This window comes from Chiloscyllium plagiosum, chromosome 2, assembly GCF_004010195.1.
Source record: "Chiloscyllium plagiosum isolate BGI_BamShark_2017 chromosome 2, ASM401019v2, whole genome shotgun sequence".
In the NCBI taxonomy this organism is placed as follows: domain Eukaryota; kingdom Metazoa; phylum Chordata; class Chondrichthyes; order Orectolobiformes; family Hemiscylliidae; genus Chiloscyllium; species Chiloscyllium plagiosum.
The window spans coordinates 60,159,473-60,176,416 of NC_057711.1; the positions used below are offsets into that span (position 1 = coordinate 60,159,473).

Consider the following 16,944-nt stretch of genomic DNA (forward strand, 5'->3'; position numbering starts at 1 on the left):
CGGATGATCCCTGGAATGGTAGGTCGAACATATGAGGAACGGCTGAGGATCCTGGGATTGTACTCATTGGAGTTTAGAAGATTAAGTGGAGATCTAATAGAAACTTACAAGATAATACATGGCTTGGAGAGGGTGGACGCTAGGAAATTGTTTCTGTTAGGTGAGGAGACTAGGACCCATTGACACAGCCTTAGAATTAGAGGGGTTAAATTCAGAACAGAAATGCGGAGACATTTCTCCAGCCAGAGAGTGATGGGCCTGTGGAATTCATTGCCGCAGAGTGCAGTGGAGGCTGGGACGCTAAATGTCTTCAAGGCAGAGATTGATAAATTCTTGATGTCACAAGGAATTAAGGGCTACGGGGAGAATGCGGGTAAGTGGAATTGAAATGCCCATCAGCCATGATTGAATGGCGGAGTGGACTCGATGGGCCGAATGGCCTTACTTCCGCTCCTATGTCTTATGAACTTATTTGGAATTAAGGTATTGAAGGCAGAACTGTAATCAATAGCCAGGGGCCTGATATAGGTATCCTTGTTATCCAGATGTTCCAGAGATGTGTATAGGGCAAGGGAGATGGTGTCTGTTGTAGACCTGTTGCGCTGGTAGGCGAATTGCCAAGGATCAAGGCAGTTTGGTAGGCTGAAGTTGATGTGAGTCATGACTAACCCCGTGAAGCACTTAATAATTGTGGAGGTCAAAGACACCAGGTGGTAGTTGTTGAGGCATGCATTTCATGGGCAGGAAATACCTGGACAACTTTTCACATTGTTGACTTTTACTAGGTTTGGAAATGGCTATTTCTGGATCACAAGTCTTTCTGCAGGCAGCATGTTGTCAAGACTCAGTCTTTACTCTTTGCAGAATGTCCAGCCATTTCTTGATATCAAATGAATAACTAAATTAACCTAAGACTAATATCTATAATGCAGGGATAGTATTCTGAAGACATTTACAAATGTTTCAGCCTTGTCTTCTGCAATGATGTGGTGGATTTAGCCATCATTGAGGATCAAAATCTTTGTGCAGCCTGGTCAGTTATTTTTCCTGAAAATGCATGGGCTGTCAATATTGCCAGCAAGGCCTAATCTATAATCACCCTTCTAAAAGTTGAGATGGGCTTGTTCTCGAACTGCAGCAGTCCATGAAGTGTCTATTGTTGTTTAATTGTCCACCAGCATTCATAACTGGGTGTCACTGGATTATAGAATTTTGATCTGATCCTTTGGTTCGAGAATGTTCTAGCTCTTGACTATAGCATGCTGTCTCTGATATTTAGCAAGCAAAGTGCTAGAGGTTTATTTTGTTGGCATCTAATGTTTATCGATGCTTGGTGTTGCTCCTGTCAAACTTCCACTAAATCTCATTGAACCAAGGCTTGCTCCCCGGCTTGATGTTAATGGCTGAGTGTGAGTTAACCTGGGCCACAAAATTACAGATTGTGGTCAAGCAATCCATATGTTTTAAAAGTTATTTGGCTTTCTCTAGTTTGATGCAATTGAGTGGATTGCCAAACCATTTTAGAGAGCAGTTAATGGTCAGTCCTGTGGTTGTAGCTCGAGGGACTTTATTATATTTAGGGTAGAAGGTAAGCTCCCAATTTGGAATAATTTGTTCATTTTAGATAGCTGGTCTAAATTTACAGGAGTCTTTCAGAAGTTTAGAGTGCAGTTTTGTGTGTGGGGCTGTGGTGTTTAACACTGGGCTGTCTTCAGGAAAATAGTGGTATAAATCTTCATTATTAGCTATTATTCAGCTTTATTTATCAGGTAGACAAACATGCACATATCACCACAAACAACGGTGTAAAATATTGTCAGAGTTTGGAAATGATTTTTAGATCCATTTTTGATTATGTTTATGCAATAAAGTTAAATATTTGAGAATTGCTGCTCTCTCCGTTTGAACTTTATGTTGCTTATTGCCACTATCATTCTTGCAGGAAATTTCTGACCATGGTGTCAATGTAATGACAATGTTTGATCAGCATAAATTTTGTTTCAAACAACAGCAAAAATACTTTCAGATATTGTTCGCTCAGAATAAATTGCTGCTGTTTGTGTTCCCCTGAGTTTATTTCTTTGCTGATCAAATATTCTTAGCCTATCCCAATATTTGCATATTGGAGGATTCATGATATTGACTTCCTTTTTTCTTTTTATCATGGCGCTTGTAGCTATAATGACTTTTGAGCAATTTATACAATTACATTGTGCCATTTTTATATTTAAAAAAGAATCTCATCATTTGGGGAAGGGGTAGCATAGTGGTATTATCGGGAGACTAGTAATCTAGAGACCCAGATTTGAATTCCATCATGGCAGATGGTGCAATTTGAATTCAACAAAATCTAGAGTTGAAAGTCTCATGATTTAATTGTTGTCGATTTATTGTAAAATTTATCTAATTTACTGATGTCCTTACTGTGTCTGACCAACATGTGACTCCAGACCCACGGCATTGTCTAATTGACTCTTATCTGTTAAAAAGCCTCAAAAAGAGTGAAATCAGATGGATCACCAGAAGCAACAACAGTGAACTCTTCCCTGTAAAGTCCTCACCAATCAGGAAGCTATTACCAAAGCTGTCTCGCAGACGAGTCAAGCAATATCCTGACATAGTTACACTCATGCAGCCATACTTTGTACAATACTCCAGATAACACCATCACCAACTGTCGGCATGTCCTGTCCAACCAGCATTTTGACAGAGTAGTACACATTTAGAACAGAGCTCCAAAAGTGTTTTAACATTTACTCCAGAGATTACGAAGTCCACATCCCATGAATGATTTGAAAACATGCAGTTGCAGTATAGAAACATACTGTGTACAGAAGTATGAATCTACTTCCTGCTTCAAATCATGAAAACCAGAACATTTCAGTTCCAACACTGTGCGAAGTTTGCACATTCTCCCCGTATCTGCATGAATTTCCTCCAAGTGCTGTGGTTTCCTCCCATAGTCCGAAAGTGTGCAGGTTAGATGGATTGGCCATGGGGAATGCAGGGTTACAGTGGATGAGTCTTGGTGGGATGCTCTTCAGAGTTGCTGTGGACTTATTGAACTGAATGGCCTGTTTTCACGCTGCAGGGATTCTATTTAAAAAGCTTTATTAAATTGGTTAACTATGATTTCTCTTTCACAAAACTATGCTGACTGTTCTCAATTACTGTCAACTTTTTATAAGCATCCATGTAAAACCCCTTAGTGGTCAATTTGAACAGCAATGAAATAGATGTCAAACTAGCTGATCAACTGTTCCTGTTTCCTGCTTCCCTTTTTTTGAATAGAGGGGCTATATTTGCTACTTCATAGTCTAATGGAGCACTGCTATATCTAATGAATTACAGAAAATTAACACAAATATACCTTGCAATCACATCAGCCACCTCTTTTAAGACCCTTGTATGAAGTCAGCCTGCCGCTTCATCGGTTTGTTCAACTCCGTTTAACTGCAGATTATAATTTCATCAAGTTCCTCTCTGTCTTTCACCACCCGATTTACAGCTGTGACTGGGTTTTAATATCCTCAGTAGTGAAGTTACAGAGAAACTATTTACTAATTTCATCCACCACTTCTCCATTCTCAAGAGGATGAACACATTTGTTATTTTTCTCCTTTCCCTGTCTAGCTAGCTTCTCGGACTCTAATTTCTTTTTTTAGATGAATCATTTTATCATTTTGTGCTGTTCTGTACATTCTGATCAATCACCTGATTTACTTAAACTTTGCAAGGCTATATGCTTTTTCTCTCTAAGATTGATGCTTTCCCCTAGTTTAGAACCATGGATGGTGGTTCCTCTTTTTTTTCTTTCAGGTAGGTATACAGTTATTCTGAATATTCTGAAATTTCTCCTTAAAAATCTGAAACAACTTTCTCTGTTTTTATCTTCTAGCTTAGTATCTCAGTTCAGTTCAGCTAGTTCAGTTTTCATACCTATTTGATGCTGTCATTTAGGTTTAAAGTATCAGTCTTAGAGCCACACTTTTCCCTTTCAAACTGGATATAAAATCCCATCAGCTGATCGAGGTTTATAAAATCATGATGGACATGGATAGCATAAATAGACAAAGTTTTTTCCCTGTGTTAGGGGAGAACTAGCGGGGATAGGTTTACTGTGAGAGGGGAAAGATATAAAAGAGATCTAAGGGGCAACTTTTTCACGCAGAGGGTGGTGCGTGTATGGAATGAGCTGTCAGAGAAAGTGGTGGAGGCTGGTACAATTACAACATTTGCATCTGGATGGATATGTGAATAGGAAAGGTTTAGGGGAATATAGGCCAAGTGCAGGCAAATAGGACTAGATTAATTCTGGTCAGCATGGATAAGTTGGACTGAAGGGTCTGTTTTCATGCTGAACATCTCTAAGTTTCTATGACTCTATTTTATCATGAATCAAAGGTCCAGCATGGTGCATGACTTTATATAAACCTATAGGCAAGTTTTTATTTTTATATGTTGATCTCCAGTGAAAATCGAAGAAACTGTGCTTTTGTTAAGTGTGTAATAATCATACTTTTGGTCTTTTGCCTGTTGGAGACTTGAGCAGAGAATGTGCATATGGAATTAACAAAGTATGAAACTGCTTTCTGTTCCTAAAGTTTTCATGTTTGTTTGTTCTACAAGAACAACTCAAACAAACACAATAAAAGTACATTCACAGTTTATCATTCACACAAAGTTGGTACACCAAATCCTCATTATCCACCGGGACTTGTAGGAGCATGGATCTCCAGCAAATAACAAAAGTTGCAGATACCTTTATGATCTGTGAGGATCTATCAATGGGGTCATGGGAGGTAATGAAAGTTGGGTCTGGAGCCAACCTTGCATGTATGCTGATTTCTGGGTAGCGAACTGCATGTGATGAGTGAGTGGATTTTTCGCTTTTGTATTTGCGTGACATTTGCTCATAGCATCAGAACCTTGAGAGTAATTATTGTACAAGGGGAGTGCATTTAGCTCATAGGTGGCAAGTTTGCTGGTTGACGTATATTCAATTCTTCTGACTGATCTTTGTCCTTTCACATTCAGTTCATTGTTTTGTAGTTCGGGGGCAAACTTGTGTAACAGTGAGCTTGATCAAAGATTCAGTGACTGGGTTATTATGTTGAAAGGTCAACTGCTAAGTTGCACATTAAAATTATAACCATTTTCCGAATAGTTTCTTGAAAAGCATTGAGTAATCTTTAAGGACAAATGTGTTGATACCTTATTGTTCCCCACCTTATTTGCCACCAAGAGCATACCAGCCATCTCAACATTTGATGCACTCACCTACCACCCCCTCCCCACCCTCTCTTTTGCCTAAACTTTTGAATGTCCTTAGTGCATTGTAGGTTTTGTTTTTATGCTTCATTACAGCTGTCAATGCAAATATATTACTTCATGAGCCATCAATTTCCTTGAATATTTTGAATACCTACATCAAATCATCTCTTAATCATTATCTTCTAAGTTTCAGAATGGTAGAAGGCAAATTGGATGCAAATTGGAATATAAACAAGAAATGTAAATATAATATGAACTCTTTCTTTCACATTGTATCTATTGTAGATCTTTTTACTTGCAGTTAAATAATTTTAGAATAACTTTAGTGATGTAGTGCAATCCATTGGTATCTGGCCTTTTTGCTCATTACCTGGAGATGGTATTGCAGGAGCCTGGACAGTGGAAGGGTGGCAATCAGCTGGCTGTCATTGCAGTGGTCATTGAAATAGCAGGCTTGATGCCAATGATTATCTGATGAATGTAGTGCCAGGAACCAGTATTTGTTGCCACTATCTAATTACAAAATTGCAGCAATACCCTTTGAGAACACTAAACACTGCACAATTGATTATTTCAATACAGCTTCTACAGATACAAGATATTCTTACAACCATTATTTTGGCATTTACTTACAAGAGGCAGTCTTTTATCATGTCGGAAAATGCTTTGAGCTGTGATGGCCACCTCTGTTAAATATTACCCACACTTTGGCATGGATTTCTCTTCTGCATTTTCACAATTAGCTCGGCTCTCTTTTCTCTGGGCGTTTTGGCCAGCTGAGCTGCTAATTTCTCTTTACCTGTTCCAAAGCCCTTTTGATCAATGCCTTTAGAAGGTCATAATCATTATTAACTGCCTTATAGTTGTAAATATCAGCATTCAGCATCTTCATAACTTGCAGGTTCTTTTAACAGAGTTGTTGATGCCCAAGTTGGAATACTCAGCCTTTGACTTGTTTTACCATCTTTTATGCAGCTGATTTATTTAAATTTCTCATTAGCAGAAATGGACTTTTGTCCATAATGGGCTTCGCTTGTAAATATTTGATTGGGTACACAGTTGATTACTGGTGGTGGTTGTAGTTTCCAAAAAAAGTGATGAACTTGATGGTCATGCCCCTCAAGAGATGAGATGCTGCCACATTTTAGATGGTCAGTGTCAAGGGTATGAAGACACAACTGCCTCAAGTGAACTGGAAACATACTGTGGAAGTCATTTCAGGTGATATTTTATTACAACTTATTTATGGATAACTCTGGGATTGAAAGATGTTTTCAACTTGGAAGACAAAACATGGAATTCTTTGAGTAGTACTGACAGGTCAAAATTGGGCAGAATAACGAACACCACAGATATAAATAGCATTCCAAAAAAATGCTAAATCAAGAGGAGGGAGCATTGTAAAACAAATAAAATCACTAGGCAAAGGTGTTGAGAACGATTTTAGAACTACGATATAACAGCTCCCTAGGTCTTTGATAGATTTCATCCTAGGATCTTAAATGTGGCTTCTGCATTAGGAGTTGAATTGATTTTAATTTTCTAAATGTGTCTATATTTTGGAAATTAGCAAAAGTAACTTCTCTGTTCAAAACAGAATAATTGCTCTGAATGCTGCAGTGGCCTCAGGCTTCGTGAGTATGCACACCTCGGGCCGAGGTTGATCATGTCATCTGGCCACGACAGGCTTCAAGATGAGTTTACACATGTGATGCTGATTTTAGCACATTTCATGCTCAGTGTCATCTGTGCTAGTGCCTGGACATACTGCCCATGTTTAATTTAATTTTTTGCTTTGCTGCTTCCTTTTGGCATCTTTTGTTGTTTCAACATTCTGTCTCCTTGTTACAGTTGTGTAATGGGAAGCAATAGCTGAAGTTGGTTTTGTAAATATGGCATTACTTTCTGGCCTGCGTTTGTACCTCCCAATATCAGAATTTTGTTGCCTCAGCTTGCATTCTCTGTCACTTCCTTTTGACTCCTAGTGCTGATTCAAGTTGGAATGCAGGCAGCAGTGACCCTCACACTATCTATTTTCTTCCTTTTTGGTGCTTGCTTTCTTTCCTCACTAAATATTTAGATTAGTTATCCTAACTCACTGCAGAGCCTCCTCAAAGAAGCTTTTGAAACATGCACAGCCACTGTGGAAATTTTCATTGCTTACAAATATCATTAGCTTACTCTTCATGCACAATCTGTGCACGACCGACAAATGGAGTTTGAACCATTCAAGAAAGGAGGAAAACAGAAAACGTGAAACTACAAACTAGTTAGTCTAACATCTGCCATGGTGAAAATGCGAGAGTATGATTTATTGAGTGTTTTGAGAAGTAACTGGCCAAGTGAACAAAGTGGAACCGACAGATGCCATGTTCTTGGATCACAAGAAGGCATTCAATAAGGTGACACATCAAATGACATGGTAGAAAATAAGGTTTTATGATATGGGAGTTATTTAGAAGAGGCAATGGCAGAGTGATATTATCACTAGACTTTTCATCTGTGGATGCCAGAAATGTTCTGAGGACCCCGATGGAACTTGAATTCAATAAAATGAAATCTGGAATTAAAAGTGTAATGACGACCATGAAGCCATTACTGCATGTCAGAAAAAACCCATCTGGTTCACTAATGTCCTTTTAAGGAAGGAAACTATCACCTAACCTGGTCTGGCCTATGTGACTCTGGATTCATAGCAATGTCGTTGACTCTTAACTGCTCCCTGTGCAATTGGGGATGGGCAATAAATGCTGGCCTAGTTAGCAATGTGTACATCCCATGAATAAAAAAAATGAATATTAATGATTGGTGAACTATTTGGAAAAATAGTATAAGGATTGCAAGGTGTAACCTGTGTGCTACAGGGATCCATGTGGGTGCCTTAGCTACTTAAGATCTATATCCATGATTCTATTAAAAAAACCAAATATGTGTTCACAAAATTTGCTGATGACACAAAGCTAGATTGGAAAGTACATTATGAAGAGGATAAAAGGCATATACAAATTATTGAAGGTATGAGTGGACAAATGTTTGGCACCTCGAGTACAAGATGGGAATAATGTAATCTTGTCTACTTGGATGCATGGAATAAATTTTAAAAACTCTTTAAATGGAGAGCAATTGCAGAACCTGCTGCTCCAGTACAGCACTTAGGGATTTGGGTGTTATGGTTCGTGAATCACAAAAGGTGAATATATCGATAAAGCAAATGATTATGAGGGCAATGAGTGTTGATTTTATTGCAAGGAGAATTGAATACAAAATAAGGATATTTTGCTACACTTGAACAGGGTATTTTTGAGACAACACCTGGAATACTCGGAACAGTGTTTGTTTTCTTATTTAAGAAAGGTGTTAATTGCACTGCAAGAAGAGCAGGCAAAGTTCCATTTGACTGATTCACTGAGGTTTAGAAGAGGGTGTTTGTAAAATAGGTAATGAAAGTATGTTTCTCAATGTGGGCAAATTTAGAATGAGTTAAAAACACTGAGTCTCCCATTTAAGGCAAATGAGAATTTTTTTTGTCTGACGGTTGAGAGTCTCTGAAATTCTTGCCCTAAGAATAGTGGAGGCAGGGTCTTTAAATATTTTTGTGACAAAAGTGGATAGATTCTTGATTGACGAAATAGATTGGAAAATAATAGCGACACAGCTCAGCTGTGATTTTATCAAATGGCAGAATCTGCTTGAGGATCTCGATCGCTTACTCCAGCTTCGAATTATGAGGTTCTTATGTCATTCCCTGGCACATACATGGCTTACTACGTGTCAGTTCAATCCTGAAGATTGCCCATATATTTATTACTTTTTTTCAGTTATTACTTCCAATCCTGTGCAGTCAGACCCACAATAAATTTCAGCATAGACATTGACTGCCAAACACATTCCACAGCAAATCTGATTTACAAATGTATGTTGAATCACCCAAAATATACACTTCTGCATCATCAGGAATATCCTTGGATGAAAGTTAGTTCATGTTTAGAGCAGCCCATCAAAGAAGCTGCTTCACATACTGGCATCTTTTCCCTACTGTACTTTTTGTGACTTGGAGAAAGCAGACACATGGAACATTGTGTATGACTATCTTAGAAGTAGTGTTTCCATTTATTGGGATAAAAATCCATGACTTGCATTACTATTTTTTCACATTTCATTTTCTGTGTATTTCATCAACTCTAAACATTTCTATTAACGTTGAAAAATTTAAAAGCATTAAAAGGTTTGTGACATAATATGGAAATTTATTTTTATTTTCCTAATTTAATATAAATGGGTAAATATTTCAAATTTGTTCTTTATGTATTTATAAATTCTTTATTATATAGTGTATGCATGTTTGAAATATGTTGTTCAAATAGGGTTTTTAAAAAAATTCATTTTAGCGATGCTTGATTTTTTTCTTGTGGAGGGCATCATGCTTATGCCCTTCATTTGAATCTGCAGCAGCCAGTGTTCCACTGCTGGTTTAACAGATGCATTTAATGAAAATTTGTGTATTTTCCCTAGATACCTTTGTCTTTATTTTGAGGAGGAATTATATTTTCTGTTAGACAAAGAACAATTCATATGAAAAGGCATCTTGCCTCAAGATTTCAGGGCCCAATGACAGAAATTGTGTGTTTTTCACAAGATTTTTAATTTGGATTTCAATACTAATGTTGTGCATAATTTTACATTCAATGCTGAACTTGCGTTTGTGTTAGAAAATAATAGAAAAATTACTTCTGAGAAGTAATATTGTAGAATGACATCTCTCATTGATAAATCTACGTTGGGAAGTGGTTTTGCAAAAACTCTTTGAAAAAATGTTGAACATTCTACAGCTTTGAAAGTAAATGGATTTGGATTGGATTTCATTTTCCACATTGCCAATTTTAACTTCCATGAAAAATATTGAAAATCACAGCTTTATCAAAGTGTTCTATGTCAAATGATATATTTCGTTGTACTGTTCGAAATATGGCGACTTATTTGTATATGGGAAGGTCTCATAAATAATGAAGCAGAAATGACCAGATTAACTGTCTTTGTGATATTAGCTAAAGGTCTGCCTATCTTGTGTTATAATATTAGGCCTTGGAATATGAAGGTATGAACAAAGATCATTTTGAGCAAAACTGTCATTAAATTTTCTTCAAACGATATTTTCAATCCGAAGTAATATTGAACGTTAATGAAAGAATAGGCAGTAATGTTCCTGGTAATATTTTGACTACTTTATTTTCACTTTTTTTTGTAGAAAGGGAATTCTAGAAGAATATGTAAAAATAACTAGTCTTGTGACAGAAGACATAATAAATATCCACAAAGATGTCCTAAACTCCATTGAGCAAATCAACCCCAGTTCAGAGTACAACCACTTCATTGAAAATAATAGGTAAAGTACTTTTGTTGTGCAATCTAATGGTGGACGTAAGAAAACATTATTTATTTAGCAAATTATGTTTACGTTTGCTGGTTGGGCAAGATGCTTCGCATCAAATTAATTACTTTTGAGGTGTAATCACCGCTCTGCTGGAAAATATGGAAATTAATATGTAACACAGTAAAACCTGTAAATAATGGCACAAACAAGCTGTTAGTCTTTTTCCATAATTACTGTAAAGAATTGCATGTTATTCAGACTACAAATAGAACTTGGAGATAGTAAGGATTGCAGATGCTGGAGCTCTGAGTCAATAGAATGTGGAGCTGGAAAGGTACAGCAGGTCAGACAACATCAGAGGAGCAGGAACATTGGCGTTTTGGGTCGGCACGCTTCATCAGGACTGGGGTGGGGGAAGGGAGCTCAGAAATAAATAGAAGGAGGGGTTTGGGGCAGGGGGGGGAATACCTTTCCAGCTCCACATTCTATTGACTCAGAGCTCCAGCATCTGCAATCCTTACTATCTCCATGTTCTATTTGTAGCCTGAATAACTTGCAATCCTTTACCGTTAACTTGTTGCAGATGGTCAACTGGTTCTTGAGTTCTTGGCTTTTGTTGTATGTGGTAAATTCTGTTCACTATTGGGGGTACTTTTTTGGTTGAATGTTTTGAAAAACATAATTCAAAATTCAAGTGAAGATTTAAGCATGAGTTTGAAAAAGCTACAATCAAGTGAAACTTAGAAGATACTGGTATTTTATTATGAGCATATGGCGCTTTATCTGCAGATCACAGCCAATTAAGGAGGCAAGTATTGAGTTCGATGTTTTGTTGCTGGAGGACATGGAAAACCTTCAAGTCAATGAGATTTTATGGAACAGTTTAACAGCCGAGAGTTTACAGACAATGTAAGTTTGAAATCTCTTGGGCACATGTGTGTAATGTTTGAACATTTCAGACAATCAACTTTTGGGCCAGTGGTATGTAACAGTAACAGAGTTTGGGTAGTAATCCATGCTTCATTTTGTTTCAGTAAACATTTAGGAAGTAAGTGTCAAATCAGAATCTTGTTTATACATCCAAACATAGCAGTACTTAAAATGTTTGTAAAATGTTCAAGTCTGATGATTTCTGATCAACATTGAGAACTGAAAGGAAAAATACTGGGCTTCGTGCGCAGCTCAACAGATGTGGTTCTTATCTGGCATCAGTGAAGTAACTGTATCAAAAAATAGTATTTACCAAGAATTACAAGGTGGATGTTTTACATTCATTGAAGCAATAACCATTTCCAAAGTGTTTAACTTTGTCGATTTTCTGATCTTACCCACGTAGAGTCAAAGAGATGTACTGCACAGAAACAGACCCTTCGGTCCAACTCATCCATACTGACCAAATATCCCAACCTAATCTAGCCCCATTTGCCAGCACTTGGCCCATATTCCTCGAAACCCTTCCAATTCATATACCCATCCAGATGCCTTTTAAATGTTACAATTGTCCCAGCCTCCACCACTTTCTCTGTCAGCTCATTCCATACATGTACCACTGTCTGTTTGAAAAAGCTGCCCCTTAAATCCCTTTTATATCTTTCCCCTCTCACCCTAAACATATGCCCTCCAGGAGAAAAGACTTTATCCATTTATCCTATCCATACCCTTCATGACTTTATAAACCTCTATGAGGTCGCCCCTCAGCTTTCGACACTCCGGGGAAAACAACCACACCCTATTCAGCCTCTCCCTATAGCTTAAATCCTCCAACCATGGCAACGTCCTTGTAAGTCTTTTCTGAATGCTTTCAAGTTTCACAACATCTTTCTGATAAGAAGGAGTCCAGAATTTCATGCAGTATTCCAAAAGTGGCCCAACCAATGTCCTGTGCAGCCGCGGCATGACCTCCCAACTCCTATATTCAATGTTCTGACCAATAAAGGAAAGCATACCAAATGCCTTCATTATCCTATCTACCTGCGACTCTACTTTCAAGGTGCTATGAATCTGCACTCCAAGGTCTCTTTGTTCAGCAACCCTCCCTAGGACCTTACCATTAAGTAGAAAAGTCCTGCTAAGATTTGCTTTCTCAAAATGCAGCACCTCGCATTTATCTAAATTAAACTCCATCTGCCACTCCTCAGCCCATTGACCCATCTCTGATCAAGATCCTGTTGTAATCTGCGGTAACCTTCACAGTCCACTGCACCTCCAATTTTTGTGTCATCTGCAAACTTACTAACTATACCTCTTATGTTCATACCCAAATCATGTATGTAAATGATGAAATATAGTGGACCCAGCACCGATCCTTGTGGCACTCCACTGGTCACAGGCCTCCAGTCTGAAAAACAACCTTCCACCACTACCCTCTGTCTTCTACCTTTGAGCCAGTTCTGTATCCAAATGGCTAGTTCTCCCTGTATTCCATGAGATCAAACCTTGCTAACTATTCTTCCATGGGGAACCTTGTTGAATGCCTTATTTGATGGTAGGTGTTGATGTTGTTTTAATCCCAGCAAAGACCAATAACTTTTTAAAAGAGATTTGAGTTCTCTATGATTAAGTTTAAAAAATCATACAATCATAGGATGCAATAGAATAGACTACTGCAAGGAAGTGTACCCACAACTGTGTCCTATGATCCCGCCCCACTAACTACCTCACGTAGGAGCAGCGCTCTGAAAGTTTGTACTTCCAAATAAACCTGTTGGACTAAAACCTGGTGTTGTGTGATTTTTAACCTTGTCCACCCCAGTCCAAAACTGGCACCTCCACATCATGGCTTCCCTAGGTATCAAATGCCCTTCCTGATGAAGGGCTTATGCCCAAAATGTCAATTGTCCTGCTCCTCGGATGCTGCATGACCTGCTGTGCTTTTCTAGTGCAACACTCTCGACTCTGAAAGGGTCAAATGGTTGTACAGTCATCAATGTTTAACACTATTCGTGACATGTTCAATATTGGAGAAGTCAGTGACCATAAATAGGACCAAGACAGCATCCAGTTTATGTCTACTAAGTGACACAAGACATTCATGCCGCACAGGTGTCAGATAATAACCATATCAAACAGGCGAAAATCGAACAATCATCCCCTATGTTCTAATAAATTGCTGTCTTTAATTTGATTTATTTATTGTCACGTGTATCTTAGTACACTGAAAAGCTTTGCTTGCGAGGGGCACAGGCAAATCATAGAAATCAAGAACATTTAGATCATAGGATATAAAACCTTAGAAACATACAGGTTACGTCACACAGGGCATACGCGAGGCAAGATCAGCATTATTTTGAGTTAGAGAGTCGATTTGTCAATCTAATATCGGCTGGGAAGAAGCTATCCTGAACTGCTGGTGCGTGTGTTCAGGCTTCTGTATCTTCTGTCTTGTGGAAGAGGTTGGACGAGAGTATTACCGGGGTACAATGGATCTTTGATGTTGGCAGCCTTACTGCGGCAATGAGTCATGTAAATGGAGTCCGTGGATGGAAGGTTGGCTTCCGTGATGGTCTGGGCTGTGCACGCAATCTTCTGTAGTTTCTTACGGTCCTGAGCAGAGTAGTTGCCATTCCAGGCCGTTATGCACCCAGACAGGTGCATCTATAAAAGCTGGTGAAGCCAAATTTTTTGAGCAGCAGGAGGAAAAAGAGGCATTGTTGTGTCTTCTTGGCTGTCATGTTGTTGGTTATTGTCACTCTGAGGAACTTGACGCTCTCACCTTCTCAATGTCAGCTCTGTTGATGTAGATGGGGGTGTGTTCTCCTTTGTTTATGAAGTCAGTGATCAGTTCTTTAGTTTTACTGACGTTGTGAGAGAGGTTGTTCTCGCTGCACCACCTCACCAAGTCCTCTCACTCCTTTTTGTGTTTTGAAGATGCTGTCAGCAAATCTGGAGATGGCATTTGTTCAAATGGGGCAACACAGTCATGGGTGTACAGGGAGTACAGTAGGGGGCTGAAGACACTTCCTTGGGGGCTGCAGTGTTGTGTTATCATAGAGGAGGTGCAGTTGTCTGTCTTTAGTGATTGTGGTTTGTGGGTCACAAAGCTAGGGTCCAGTTGCAGAGGCCAGAACTGAGACCAAGGTCACAGAGTTTTGAGATCAGTCTGGAATGGATAATGGTATTGAAGGTGAAGCTGTAGTCAATGAGCAGGAGTTTAATACAGGCGTCCTTGTTGTTCAAATGCTCCAGGGATGAGTGCAGGGCTAGGGAGATGGTGTCCTCTGTGCACCTGTTGCATCGGTAGGCATATTTTAGGGGATTGAGGCTGGCTCGGAGACTGGAGTCGATGTGAGCCATGACAAGCCTCTCAAAGCACTTCATGATTATGGAGGTCAGAGCCACTGGGCGGCAGTCATTAAGACACATTGCATGTGCGTTCTTAAGTAGTAGGATGCTGGTTGTTTTCTTGAAGCAGGTGAGGACTTTGGCTTGTTGGAGAGGGACGTTGAAGATGTCGGTGAATACCTCAGCCAGTTGATCCGCACAGGATCCAAGTACTCGTCCAGGGATTCTGACCAGGTCCATTGCTTTCCTTGGGGTGATTCCCAGGAAGACTGATCTAATGTCTGTGGCGGTGATAGTGGGCACAGCTGCATCTGGGACCGTCTGGGCAGCTGACACCATGCCACTGACATTCTGCTCAAACCAAGCACAGAAAGCACTGAGTGCATCAGGGAGGGATGTGTCTTTGTCCTCCCTCTAACTATGCTTCATTTTGTATCCTGTAATTTTGTTTAGACCTTGCCACAGGCAGCAGGAGTCTTGGTTTGGGCCTCTAACTTAGACTGGGACTGCCTCTTTGCATCCCTGATGGCTTTGCAGAGGTCATATTTGGATCTCCTGCATCGGTCGAGGTCAACTGTCTTGAATGCTGTATGTCTGGTCTTCAGTAGAAAGTGGATTTTCTGGTTCATCCAAGGTTTCTGATTGGGGAACACTCTGTCTGACTTCTTGGGTACACTGTCCTCCATGCATTTAGTAATGAAGACCATGATAAGCATGTCTTGTAAAGAGGAAGAAGGAGGAGAAAGTGAGGACTGCAGATGCTGGAGATCAGAGCTGAAAATGTGTTGCTGGAAAAGCGCAGCAGGTCAGGCAGCATCCAAGGAACAGGAGAATCAACGTTTCGGGCATATTATGCCCAAAACGTCGATTCTCCTGTTCAAGAGGAAGAAGGAGGCTTACATAAGGTTGAGGAAACAAGGTTCAGACAGAGTGTTGGAGGGATACAGGATAGCCAGGAGGGAGCTGAAGAAAGGGATTAGGAGAGCTAAGAGAGGGCATGAAAAATCTTTGGCGGGTAGGATCAAGGATAACCCCAAGGCCTTTTATGCGTTTGTGAGAAACATGAGAATGATGAGAACGAGGGTAGGTCCGATCAAGGACAGTAGCGGGAGACTGTGTATTGAGTCGGAAGAGAGAGGAGAGGTCTTGAATGAGTACATTTCTTCAGTATTTATAAATGAGAGGGACCGTATTATTGAAGAGGTGAGTATGAAACAGACTGGTAAGCTAGAGGAGATACTTGTTAGGAAGGAAGATGTGTTGGGCATTTTGAAAAACTTGAGGATAGACAAGTCCCCCGGGCCTGACGGGATATATCGTAGGATTATGTGGGAAGCAAGAGGAAATTGCAGAGCTGTTGGCAATGATCTTTTCGTCTTCACTGGGGTAAAAACAGATGCTGGAAACCAGATTCTGGATTAGTGGTGCTGGAAGAGCACAGCAGTTCAGGCAGCATCCAAGGAGCAGTGAAATCGACGTTTCAAGGGCTGTTGCCCGAAACATCAATTTCGCTGCTCCATTTTCGCCTTCACTGTCAACGGGGGTGGTACCAGGGGACTGGAGAGTGGCGAATGTTGTGCCCCTGTTCAAAAAAGGGAATAGGGATAACCCGGGAATTACAGGCCAGTTAGTCTTACTTCGGTGGTAGGCAAAGTAATGGAAAGAGTACTGAGGGATAGGATTTATGAGTATCTGGAAAGAAACTGCTTGATTAGGGACAGCCAGCACAGATTTGTGAGGGGTAGGTCTTGCCTTACAAGTCTTATTGAATTATTTGAGGAGGTGACCAAGCATGTGGATGAGGGAAGAGCAGTGGATGTAGTGTACATGGATTTCAGTAAGGCATTTGATAAGGTTCCCCATGGAAGGCTTATGCGGAAAGTCAGGAGGCATGGGATAGAGGGAAATTTGGCCAATTGGATAGAAAACCGGCTAACCGGTCGAAGGCAGAGAGTGGTGGTAGATGGTAAATATTCAGCCTGGAGCCCAATTACAAGTGGAGTTCCGCAGGGATCAGT

The 16,944-nt window shown here is 39.8% G+C and overlaps 1 protein-coding gene across 5 annotated transcripts in view; it reads left to right on the forward strand.

The window, feature by feature from the left end:
• Nucleotides 1-16,944, forward strand: part of fer (fer (fps/fes related) tyrosine kinase) — a 205,465-nt gene that overhangs the window by 64,554 nt on the left and 123,967 nt on the right. For all 5 annotated transcript variants that reach the window (XR_006314648.1, XM_043710357.1, XM_043710364.1 and 2 more), the window contains 2 exons: nucleotides 10,520-10,657; nucleotides 11,435-11,554. Coding sequence is in view for 4 of the 5 variants with exons in the window: in XM_043710357.1 (XP_043566292.1) it covers nucleotides 10,520-10,657; nucleotides 11,435-11,554 (258 nt within the window). In the remaining variant the exon portion in view is untranslated. The remainder of the gene's footprint in view (nucleotides 1-10,519; nucleotides 10,658-11,434; nucleotides 11,555-16,944) is intronic.